A 13,142-nucleotide genomic window follows, 5' to 3' on the forward strand; every position below is an offset into this window, starting at 1 on the left:
ATATGAAAACCCAAAGATTAGGGAAGTGAGGAGATGAAAATAATTGGGTAATACAACAAGCAAGTGTGCTACATACATACCTATCATGTCTAATAAATTCTACATCATGTCCCTGATGGCACTTCTTAATGCAGTTCACACATATGGCGTTTCGATCTGTGGTGTTACAAGTGTGACATCTAAAAAACAAAAGCTTATGTTACTTTCCTCTATCATCTTATTCAGAATACTTCAATCTGTTATATATTACCCTATGACCTTTGGCTTTTAAGAGGACCAAAATTTTTGTGGTTCTAGTCTGGTTCTGAAAAGGGACTTCAATGGAATTTAACAATTTCCTATTTTGTGTCTCCCAAGGAAAACAAGTAGCTACCTTTATTTAATCAATACAGTGGAGAGGGGAATTAAAACCACTCTTGGTAGCTAGGATACAAGGAACGCTTAATGACAGTCTAGGAAAACAATATAAATGTTTTGCATTTTCAGTGGTATCTACACTTACTACAGTACTACATTTTCCCACATTTTATGGTCTCAAACACAGGATCCTCCAAGACGATCACAGAACTTAATGTGGACAGCTGATAATTTTCAGTTACATTCTATTAGCAAGTACCCAGTTTACTTTCTTTTAGCTCATACACTTAAGGGAAAGCTAAAAATGTTGAGTTCTTGTCAGTTTAGGAAAGAAAACCTTAGTACCTCTCCTTTTTTAAGATAACTGAGAAATATACCTGTAGAAATCATGCATGGGATAGCTGGTATAACTTGATATTTTATATAAACATTGGCCTCTACTAACAGCCTTTTCTATGGCGTCTTGATTGTTCATTATTTTGTTATCTGTAATGAAAAAGAATAATATTCTATAGTATAAAGACTTAAGATAGAGTTTTTAAAAGCTTTAAAAGAGGCTCATCAATGAAGTAAAAAAAAAAAAAAAAAGTTTTCCTTGTACAAGGTACTCCCAACTATTTAGAATAAGTTGAAACAAAACTCTTTCAAAATACATCTCTTGAGTTGCTGGTTAACTACTGTACAGTGACAGAAGAATTATTGAATAGCAGTGGCTTCTGATTATCTTCTCATGGCATATTTAGTGCACTTATATAGGCAGAATACAAGATTCCAACGTACCTTTCATTGTCACATTAACACCAGATGCTAAAAATAAGCCTCCAAATCGGTTGTTAAAAATTTGATTGCCTTCTAGTGTTGCAGTTGCATGATTTGTAATTTCAATACCTGAAGCAAAATTTACAAACAGCAGATGCATCACTTTATATAGTTTCTTAAAATAAACCTGAAATATAGCAAATGTAGTAAACTAGTTCTTTTATATAAAAAGTATGTTAAATGTAGTAAACTGTATATTAATTCCTAACATCTAAAGAAAAAATGGAAGCTTATTTGAATCACTTAGTTCTCTATCCCTGCTAAAGGCTGATTCATGTCAATGTATGGCAAAAACCACTACAATATTGTAAAGTAATTAGCCTCCAACTAATAAAAATAAATGAAAAAATAAGGAAGGAATAATACTTTATTGATAATGAAAGTATTTTAAAATTTCTCTCCAACTAAGACGACAGGGCCCAGAAATATGCATAGGCAGGAGCTAGATGTTTATTTGGAATTAAGAGAAATTGTCTTTACTGGCAAAGAGTTGACTATATGCATAATACTTGAATTTTACTTACCAGTGTCTTTAAAAAAACATTGTGAGGCCAGAGGGCTTGCATTTTTTTTTTCCATATATTTTTATTAGTTGGAGGCTAATTACTTTACATCATTACAGTAGTTTTTGTCATACATTGAAATGAATTAGCCATGGATTTACATGTATTCCCCATCCCGGTCCCCCCTCCCACCTCCCTCTCCACCCGATCCCTCTGGGTCTTCCCAGTGCACCAGGATCACCAGCCCAGGTTGGGTGCATGAGGGCTTGCATTTTATCTTAATTTATTCCTAACGGTAGCCAGTATTTACTCTATCCAATTAATGATTCTTAATTACTACTGAACTACAAGAACAATATTGTAAGTTTGGCTTAGAGTAGAAGAATCCAAAACTTGGATTGTGTGAGCTCAGTCACTAAGTCATGTCCAACTCTGCAACCCTGTGGACTGAATCCAAAACTTGGATTAGGTGCTCTTAAAAGCAATTGCAAACAAGCATTTGGCCGAATTCTGCAGCACACTGCACACCTTCAGTTATTAAGAAGAGATGATATACCAAGAATCAGTTTAATGTACAGCAAACAAGCTACAGGTAACAAAAGAAAATACAAACCTGCAGCAAATCCATCAAATATTCTGTTTTTCCTCAAGACTGGATGACTATTAGTGCTGATTAGAACACCTGCTTGAGCATTCCTAAAAATATCATTTTCTTCAAGGAGACCTATAATGAAAAATTTCCCCAGGTTAAGGCTAATCCATATAGCAAATTTTACTGTCTTTTTGGTGGTATTTAGGTTTTCTTTTAGTTTCTTATTGACTGTAAAATTCATAGAACTAATTTTTCAACTGAAAAGAAAGTTTAGTAATTAACAAATATTTAAAGTAGAATTTAACCAAAAATTTTAAAATTAGCGGATAACCATTCTAACCCATAAACTGGAAGTCCCATGGTTGCAAGGACCATGTATAGCTTAACCACTGCATCCCCAGTGCCCAGGCACAAAGCATAAAGTTGATTCTTACTCAACACTGCTGAATTAATTCCTTTGAAATATTTTTAGGATCTTTGCATTCTCCATGCTTTAGGTTCAAGCCCCAATTCTTTCTGGCCACTATCAGCATTCCTTGATCAGTTTCTTTACTTTGGTCTCTCTTCTGCTGTTGTTTCCCTAGTTTCCTACAACTCTTATCATATCCCTTTATCAGTATAAAAAACTTACCGAGTAAAGTTTAAAATTTAACTTGCTGTTTACAGTCTTTCAAAATATTCCCCCAACCTACGCCTCGTTTCACTATATTACCTACACTTAGAATATGCTATACATTTTTATCCCTACTGCCTTTGATTTATATTATTTCCTCTTTCTGTAGTGTCTTCCCATAGTCTTTCTTTTTAATGTCACTTCCTCTGGGAGGTTTTTGGTTTTCCTCTATCAAATTAATTATTCTCTCTTCTGGGATGATAACAATGATTAAGAGTAGACTGAGGAATCAGACTTCATACCTTCAAACACTGACTTAACCACTTAACCACATCCAAACTCTGGGCAAATTACTTTTCTTTATCTAAATTTCCTTATCAGTAAAATAAGCATAATAGCACCTACCACAATAGGGTTATTATGAGGATTAGCTAATACATGTACAAGTACACAGTACTAAATAAGTATTAACATTACTGCTATAAAACCTACTTATGTACAGTGAATCATATTTAGTTATGTACTAGTGTTTCTCTGCTCCCTGAAGACATGAAATGCTTTTATTTCTGTACACATCTGACCTATCTGTAATTGTTAAGTATTAACCTGTAAATTCCTTTCCCCCTAGAAAAGGCTATTCCAAGTGCATGAGTGCCTGCGTGCTAAGTCACTTCAGTTGTGTCCGACTCTATGATCCCATGGACTGTAGCCCTGTCCATGGGATTCTCCAGGCAAGAATACTGGAGTGGGTTGCCATGCCCTCCCCTCCAGGGGATCTTCTTGACTCCGGGATCAAACACACGTCTCCTACAACTCTTGCACTGTAGGTGGCTTCTTTATACCACTGAGCCACAGAAGAGGCCTGATTATTCCAAGACCCTACTGCTAATCTTGTAGATGGCCACTATAGGCTCCTCAAGTACTATTGCTAAGGTCTAGTCCAAACTACTACATACATACAAATCCTTTTCATTACACTGCATGTATAAAAACAAAGCCTTTAATGATTTGGGCCCTGCCCCCTTTCCACCCTCAACTTTCAGAGTCTCTTGCCTTACTAAACCACTGTTTCCTCTTAGACTGTTGCTTACAATGTGCCACTCCATTAGACTACAAACTTTCTGGATGTAGTACTGTTTTACATTCACCATTTTATCTTCAGTATCTGTATCACAGTGTTAGGCACAGATATGTTCAATTAGCAAGTATATACTAGAATAAATGAAAGAGTGAAATAACTATACTTTCTATACCAGAATGGCCTTCAAACCCCTAACCCCTCATCTTACCAGTAAATACTCATTTTTTTAAGACTAAGCTCAAGAGTGATTTTACTCCAACACCTTACAAATAAAACCAACAATTCTGTACTGTGTTTCCTCATTGTATCTTATAAAGAATCCTATCAGAGGATTATGTCATTTACTGAACTACTAGATTATAAGCTTCTTGAGAGTCTATGTCATTATTGGAATCATGCTGCTTGGTGGTAGCAGTAAATTGTTGTCTTGTTATGTTAGAGTATTACTAGCTAACCTTCTATACAAGGTATATATAATGTTGGGTTATCGATATTTCAGGAATGGTGATAATTTGCATTCAATAGTCTCTATGAACAAAATGAACTGGCAAGAGGCAGGGACTGTGAGCCTCAATGCAAAGTTGATTTGACCTTTATGGATACCAAACTAAGCACATCTTGGCTTCATTAATTAAATTCTCCAACAAAGATGGTTGTGAACAGGTACAAATAAGCAATACTTACTGACTACAGACATTTTTATATATTTAAGACCAATTAATTCTTCAAACCTAGTTCTATAACTTGACTATAAAGTTTATTATAATCATATCACTATTCTGGATAGTAAAAGGTCCAGAGGGAGGGTGTAAACAAACTCTGCCACCTTTAGAAGCCGTACTAACAAGCGGCACACTCAAGGCAGCTGTTAACAGAAGAAAAATTCTGCGAACATGTCTCCTTTAACTCTAAGCACTAACCTCCTAAGCCATCTCAAGATTTAATAAGGAAAGACCGTGATTCCCTCACAGTGACATTAATTGGCAGTGTCATTGATCATTACAGATATGGAAGAATAATGGAAAACTGGGTTTTTAACTAATGCAAAGTTAACAACAATACCTCGACCCCCATTAAATATACAGATGCCACCATCTCTTCCATCATGGATTTTATTTCTTCTTAGTGTAGGATTACTGTCTGTCTTAATCCAGACTCCAGCCATTGCATTGTCAAATATTTCATTGTCTTCTATACAGCCTAGACCTATAAGTGGAAAAATTTAGGTTATGTTATTTAGAAAGTATATTTCTAAAGACAGTATCACTGGAAAAAAAAAAAAAGGTAAAAGATTAAACATACCAGAATTATAAACTAGAATTCCACCATTCTGTCCTCCCCAGATTTTGTTGCGCCTAATTTTGGGGTTGCTTCCAGTCCTATGGATAGAATAGAAAGTAATGCCATCTCATTGCTTTTGCTCCCACATCCCATGTTAACAGTAAGAAAACCCATAATAATCACTGTAAGAATTAATGACATAATTAAACATCACCTTCAAGACACTTTGAGAAGTCTGTCAGTGAGGAAACGGGCTTAATTGTGTGTAATTCTATTTTCCCACAGAACAGACTTAGCTATAGATTATTACCATAGAGTCTGCTGATATGTAAACTAAACTGAGGAGGTTAGATTAAGTAACATTTATTATTACATGCTCCCCTCATATGTAAAATAAAATTTGATCAGGACTACTGCAATTCCAAAAACTGGTAAAATACAAGAAAGAAGGACTTAAAACCTATTAATTTTGCAGAATGGGCATAAAATAGAAGCTCCCATTTAATAAGAGCCTACGACATGTAGGTACCTTACAGGTATTACATAGCTCTCCCCTCTCCAAGTATGACAGAGGACACCGTCAGCTGGTAAGGACTGTCATGCCGGATGACACAACAGTGGACACGAGCTCTCATGGCATAGTGCCGTTCAGCCAAAACTTAAAGGCTCACATTTTAAGCCAAGAGTATGATAGAATATGAACACATATACAAAAGGAGAAATAAAGATTGAGCCTTTAATAACTATGTAATTTCTTCTATTTATCCTACACACTCACAATTCCCTCCCCGAAGAAAGCCAAATGTGAAAACATTTACCTTATCTGAACCCCTGAATACATATGATTATAAATATCATTGTCCTCTAGTACTCCATGTCCATTGTCATAAAAATAAACACCAACCTAAAATTAATAAAAGTTGTTTTCAAATTAAAAAATGTGTTTATAAAACAATAATTTCCCATACTAAGTCAAATATAACCTCACCTGCTTGCCACTGTGTATCCTGTTTCTTCTCAGTACTGGAGTGCTGCCAGTTGTCACCCAGACTCCGGCCAGAGTATTACTATAAACTTCATTCTCTTCTATTACGCCTTGTCCTTTCTCATGCTAAATAAAAGTTATTGACTATAATATGTATCTTGTATAAGCCAAATAATTTGCAGTATAGTCTACCTTTTGAGAAAAATTATGACCAAAAAAAAAAAAAAAAAAAAAAGCCAACTGGTAGGTAACATTCTCTTACCTAGTCTTTACCTGAGTTTAAGCTCAAAGGTTTTATGCTGTCCTTTGTGTATTTTAAAATCTATTACGGTAAGAATAGTAGCATTGGATTTTCTTATTTCATTCTAAGATACAAAACAAACTATAGTTCTCTCACTTAGGAAGTTAATAATCATTTCAACCTATTAATGGTTCAAAACAAGGTTCAAGTTACTAAAATTTTTTAGTAGAAGATTTAAGACATGAACATTTCTAGAACTATGAATAAAAATTTGACTCACACCTGGTATCACGCAAGGACCTTTCTGAAATTCTCTACATTTTCTTACTTGAATAACAGTGTCAGATACTATGATGACAGAAGACACAGGACTAATACACTAATACATAGGTTTTTAAATTTTGTAAGATGTTTAATTATGTTTCAACATCATGTCAAATGTCTGGCTTTTTCAGAAGATAAAAATATTCAAGTCTAGTATTAGTAATACTCAGTGACATTATGATTTTAATTAATACTTCTGGAAAATCTCAAGAGACTCATACAGTAATCACACTGGCCAAATTCTAGAGTAACAAATATAACTCAGACTGCCAACCATTTGTTGTTAGGCGTTCAGCCCATACTGCCATTATAATTAGATATTTCAATAAAAAGGTATATCTCCTATGCTTAAATTTAGTCAGTTGACAAAATTATACTGAGCGCTACACATGAAAAATTAAGTCATTCATACACTGTGAGAGAGAAAAAGCTGAATATGGCCTATTTAAAGGTAGACATAATTTTGTACTCTTCTTTCTACCCCGACTTTGATTCATGAAGTTCTAGAACTGTATTTAATAAACTTACCACATAAATTCCACCATGCTGGCCATCATGAATTTTGTTATGTCGAACAATTGGACAACTGTTTGTCCTAATCTGAATTCCTGCTAACGCATTGCCTATTTAAAAATAAAAGTTACAGTATCAACATATGGAGCCTAATGGAACGTAGTAGAGCGCAATTCTGTGAAATATGTCATATTCAGAAAGATACTTATGATCCATGAACATTTCAAGACAAAACTAAGGGAACTAGGAGTGTAAGAAGATGCAGAAGGACTGCAGGCAATCTAAGTATAGTGGTTAAGACCAGAGATGCTGGAGCCAGGCTGTTAAGTTCTGACTCCCAGGAAATTGATTTATGTCCTGTGTGACTTTGAGTAGTTGCTTAAACCTCTTTGTATCTTTGTTTCCTGACCAGTAAGTGGGGGATATTTAACAGTGCCTACTTCACAGGGTGGATGTAAATATTGTATGACTTAATTCAAGTAAGGTACTCAAAAAAGTAGCTAGCAATGAGTAAAATTATGTGTGTTATCCAGTAAGTATTAGCAAAAGAGGACACCCAGGAACATATCAGTGTCTAGCACAGAGATACCTAATAATTGTTTGCTGAATTAATACCTCAAAAGTTTTAATGAGTAAGTATTTTCCCTTTCTAATTAGTACCGAAGTGTATTAAACTACCACAGAAATTGCTAAACAATGGAGTGAATCTAAGGGAACTGCAGAAACTCTGTGAGAATAGGGTCTTAGTTTTATTTTCATTTCTAGTATGTAGAATAGTGCCTAATACATAGTAGATACTCAGTAAATGTTTGTTAAGTAAATAAATGTCACAGAATAATCTTTATTGAGGATTTAAAGAACCTAGATCAGTTCTCCTGTTCAGAAGGTTTCAAAATGGTCCATTTACTAATGACAGGAACACAGGCCAGGCTCTAAAATTTTACAGAACAAAATACATTTACCATAAATGTCATTTCCTTCGATAAGGCCTCGTCCATCACCGAAGATGTAAACTCCACCTTGATTTCCATTAAATATAGAATTCCCCCTATAATCATATGAGGAAAGAACACAAAAAAGAATCTATTCAGAAAGACTTGCTTGTTTTATTAAAAGCCCAGCCATGTTCATGCGACCTTAGGAAATTATTTAACTTCTATGAGTTTTAGCTTTCTAAATAGAAATGAGGAACTAGATGATTTCCCTTCAATTCTAAGACTTAGAGCTTTGGAAAAGCCATCCAGTATTTGAGATGAATTAGCATTCTTTTTTTTTTTTTTTTGAGCTTTCTGAAAGATCTTCAATAAGGTACTTGGGAACTCAATTTATTAAGAAAAAAAAAACCAGGTTGGTTTAACTATAACAGATGTTTCAGTGCAGCTCCAAAAGTCTTTATAAATACAGTCATTTGGAAAGGTGGTCCTGGTCCTGGATCAGATTACTCCTTGTGTTTCTGAGAACAGTAAGAAGGGGGAGAATTGTGATGTTGGGAATATGCTGCTGTTGCTGCTAAGTCACTTCAGTCGTGTCCGACTCTGTGCAACCCCATGGACTGCAGCCTACCAGGTTCCTCCATCCATGGGATTTTCCAGGCAAGAGTACTGGAGTGGGTTGCCATTGTCTTCTCCATGAATTAGCATTCTTAAAAATTCCCCTCAAAAGCACTAATTCAGGAAACTCCCAGACAGCCCAGTGGTTAGGACACTGCACTTCCACTTCAGAGGGCCCAGGTCTGATCTCTGGTCAGAGAACTAGGATCCCACAAGATGCGAGGTCAAAGGAAACAAAAACAAAACTTACTAAAATTTACAAAAATTAAAAAAAAAAATGGAGCTAATCCATTTAAAAGAACTTTTCTTAGCCCATATATAAGCATTTGTTGAATAGTAATTAAGATGGAAATCACATAATCAACTTTCATAAAGCCAGTGGAAAACAATTTTACAGAAATAATTCATGGTCATTGATTTCATTATAACAGCTCTGTCTTACAGTCTTAGCCAGTGACTATAAGACTGGTTCTGTGGATTCCCCTGGTGGTCCAGTGGTTAAAAATCCACTTCCCAATGCAGGGGACAATGGAAGATTCCACAAGCAGTGGGGCAACTAAGCCCATGTGCCACAACTACTAAGCCCATGCTCTAGAGCTTCTGCTCTGAAATAAGAGGAGCCACTGCAATGAGAAGCCCACACACTGCAACTAGAGAGTAGATTCCACACTCTGCCACCAGAGAAAAATCCACGTACACCAACGTCCAGCACAGCCAAAAATAAATAATAATAAAAAAGACTGGATGTTTGTTTTCTTGCTGTGGCCAGAGGGAGTGTCAGGAACTGACAGTTTAAAGTTTTGACTCTTGTTATTCTTGGTCTCTTTGTCCAAATATCTTAAGAGATAATTAATAACCTAACTATCCGATCTCAGAAAAAAAAAAGGACAAGACAGATCATTCAGATTCCAAGAGAAGATCAGAGCCCTATTTACTCATCTAGAATACAGTTTGATGAATTTAAAATGAAAATCACAGCATTTGCAGTTTTTCATAAAAAATAGGTTATGTGGATTAGATCACTAATAAAAAATAGAACACCATAAAATAAATGCAATAGCTATGTTCATTCAGATGCACAGACTTTTATTAGGTAAATCTATTTTATAGTAATCAGGTGTCTAGGAAAAATAGTTAAAGCTAACTATCTTAACTCTTCTTATAACACAAAACATAAAGTGAAAATATAATTGTCTTCCATAATTATATATAAATACCTTATTGTTGGGTCACTATTTGAGGTAATCCATACACCTGCAAAGTTGTTTGCATAGATTTTATTCTCTATGAATTGTCCTCTTCCTTTTTCGTGAACATATATTCCCCCAGTCTGCCCATGATGAATTTCACATCGAACCACTGTGGGGTTAGCGTAAGCTTTTACTTCAAAGCCTGCTATCCGGTTTCTGTGTATGTTGCAGCTTTCAAAGTAACCCTGGAAAATACAGAAATTAAGCCTGAAGGTAAGGCTACTTTTCAAACAGAAATGACATTAAAAACCCTTTTAAATGTATACCTCCAAATTAAGTATTAGAAATGTTCAAGAGTTAAGAATGAGACAGAGACAGATATATAAACATTTAAATGTTTTAATTTAAGCATTTCAATTTAATTTGAATTAATTAAATCCTTTAATTAATGTGAGTATATTCAAAGCCAGGAAAGAAAAATAGGGAAAGACTTATTCAATAAACACAAATAAATACTATCACCAAGAATATATATTCTTCAACAAAAGGTTTATTTAAGTATTAGAGAAAATACACTATCATAACCTTAAAAATGTCTCAAAAAATCAACTGTTAAAAAGTTGACCAAAGGACATAATCAGAGACTACAGCAAAAGACAAAATAATGTTCATCTTAGCACAGTAATAGAGAACTGACTCAAAATGTTGTGAAGACCTAGGCTCATGTTATACATGCTATCATGTTTAGTGAAAAGAACAGTATACACGATACTTTAAGATAATATACATTCAATATGATGTCAATTTTATTTGGAAAAAAAAAACCACCTGAAGGATAAAACAAGAATATGAGTGTGTCATTAAATGAGTAGTGGTATTATGCATACTTACTGTATTCTTTATGCTTCTCTACATTTCTTAAGCTTTCTACAATGGATATATTTTACTTATTTTCTAAAGATAATAAACGTTACTGTAATACTGATATCTTAAATTCTAAGACCCAGTCAGACTAAATGTTAGAGGAAAAAATGAGACAGTAAAATGACAGCACTCCTGGAAGCCACTTCATACTCCTTGTCTACCTCCCTTCAAAAATTCCATATGTTCCCCTCTAATTAAATTCCCTTTAGCACTAAGTATTTTCTTATGCTACTTCCATGCACTATCTTGTGCTTAATTGTTATATCCATTTTTACCTGATTATAAGCTCTTGAAGAGAAAGGGTGCCTCTTTTACTAACTTCTGGAGCATCTATTTAAGATTTTACACATGGTAAGCACTCAAACGTGACTTGATAAACTTTTTGCCAAATCTAGTAGAGGTTCAAACAGGATGTAATTCTGAGCATTCTAATATACTACATATTCAACTCTTAAGGAAATGTCTCTCTCAGGAGAACATTTAGAAGTAATTTTCAGGTTTCATTTCCCACAAATAAAGTACAAATCACTTATAACTTACCTGTTAACATACAGGTTAAAAACTTACTCTTTTAAAAAAAAATTGGGGGACTGCATCAAAAAATAGCTCCTTAATATATGAAAAAATTTTTTCTTCTTTGATTTATACCAACTAAAAATGGATCGACACCAGGTGTATACAGACTATTATGGCAAAACTGAGCATCAAAGTAACAAAAATTGTAAAAGAGATTAAACTGAAAGAGATTAATGTCAGATTGGAACAATTCAACATTTTGATGTTTTCATCATTGAGAAGGAAGCTCAACTTGTCTCTCTCTCTCTGTCACGAGTTGAATGATATACCCTGAATGGTAAACTTGGGAAAGAATAAACTGAGTATGCTCAATTCAGCTTCACCCTTTTTCTCACAGAAGTGAGCTGCCCTTAGGGGAGTATACCTTCTTTACTATTCCAGGAACATTGACTGTGACTAAGCAGGTAAGTCCATTTTATTCTGGGGTTCAGTTAAACAGACCTATTTAGTTCTCATTCTAAGTTGTATCCTCCAATTTAACCTTTAAGAGAAATGAAGTTGATATTTCAACCTCCTTATGCTACTTCATAGCTTTGATTTCTTAATTTGCTCAGAATGCGGCAAGAAAAGGTATGCTATTTACTGGGCTTCTATGAAGATCCCAGTAACAGGCCACTGTCATGTTCGGGCTGTGCTAGTACAACCTGTAGTACTGCAAGTATACTTTGCTACAATACATCTACTAGAAAATTTTCAAATGCACAGTTGCTTTTTTGGCGACACCATACATGTTACTGGATCTTAGGTCCCTGACCAAGGACTGAACCCAAGTCATCAGCTGTGAAAGTGCAGAGTTCTATCCACTAGCCCACCAGGGAATTACTTCTTTTTTTTAGGTTTTGATTTTGCACACTTAGGAGAGTCAACTAGGACCCACAAGTTTACTAAGGCAAACAGCAGTCCCTTTCTTCATTCTCCCTTGTCCAGAGGTCCCCATTTTCAATTCTTTTGACCTATTTTCATATTTTTAAGTGAAAATTTGTACTGCCTTATCTTGAGTTTGAAGTTTTAGTATTATGTTTTTAGTATTACGATCTCCTATCAAGAAAGATGAGATTTTTGCTCTCCTACAATTATCTTGTTCTCTTTTGCATACATGTCCAGGTAATTCTAACCTAAACTTGCTACTAGTTGTTTAAATCACTTTTTTTTTTTTTGGTGGCTGCAAGGCACAGCTTACAGGGACTCCCTGTCGGGAGACCAGGGATAGAATCCATGCACTTGTCAGTGAAAGCCTGGAATACAAACCAGTTGACTGCCAGGGAATTTCTAATCACTTCTTTTTTTTAATTTTTGGCTGTGCCTGGGTCTTTGTTGAGGTGTGGGCTTTCTCAGGTTGCGGTGAGCAGGGGCTACTCTCTACTGCAGCATGCGGGCTTTCTTATTGCAGTGCCTTTTCCCATGACAGAGCACAGGTTCTACAGCCTGTGGGCTTCTGTGGTTGCAGCTCGCAGGCTCTGGAGTGTGAGCTCAGTAGTTGTGGCACATGGGCTTAGCTGCCCCAAGGCATGTGGGATCCTCCTGGATTAGGGATGGAACCGGTGTCCCCTACATTGGCAGGTGGATTCCTAACTACTGGACCACCAGGGAGGC

General features: G+C 35.3%; 1 protein-coding gene across 2 annotated transcripts in view; it reads right to left on the reverse strand.

Moving 5' to 3' along the window:
- Nucleotides 1-13,142, reverse strand: part of FBXO11 (F-box protein 11) — a 109,793-nt gene that overhangs the window by 1,354 nt on the left and 95,297 nt on the right. For both annotated transcript variants that reach the window (XM_020903694.2, XM_020903693.2), the window contains exons 12-22: nt 10,077-10,294; nt 8,272-8,357; nt 7,325-7,419; nt 6,235-6,357; nt 6,065-6,150; nt 5,268-5,344; nt 5,028-5,171; nt 2,293-2,403; nt 1,138-1,245; nt 735-843; nt 81-179 (exon numbers count right to left, since the gene is read on the reverse strand). In XM_020903694.2, coding sequence (XP_020759353.2) covers nt 81-179; nt 735-843; nt 1,138-1,245; nt 2,293-2,403; nt 5,028-5,171; nt 5,268-5,344; nt 6,065-6,150; nt 6,235-6,357; nt 7,325-7,419; nt 8,272-8,357; nt 10,077-10,294 — 1,256 coding nt within the window. The remainder of the gene's footprint in view (nt 1-80; nt 180-734; nt 844-1,137; nt 1,246-2,292; nt 2,404-5,027; nt 5,172-5,267; nt 5,345-6,064; nt 6,151-6,234; nt 6,358-7,324; nt 7,420-8,271; nt 8,358-10,076; nt 10,295-13,142) is intronic.

Source organism: Odocoileus virginianus, chromosome 2 (assembly GCF_023699985.2).
Source record: "Odocoileus virginianus isolate 20LAN1187 ecotype Illinois chromosome 2, Ovbor_1.2, whole genome shotgun sequence".
Classification (NCBI taxonomy): Eukaryota; Metazoa; Chordata; class Mammalia; order Artiodactyla; family Cervidae; genus Odocoileus; species Odocoileus virginianus.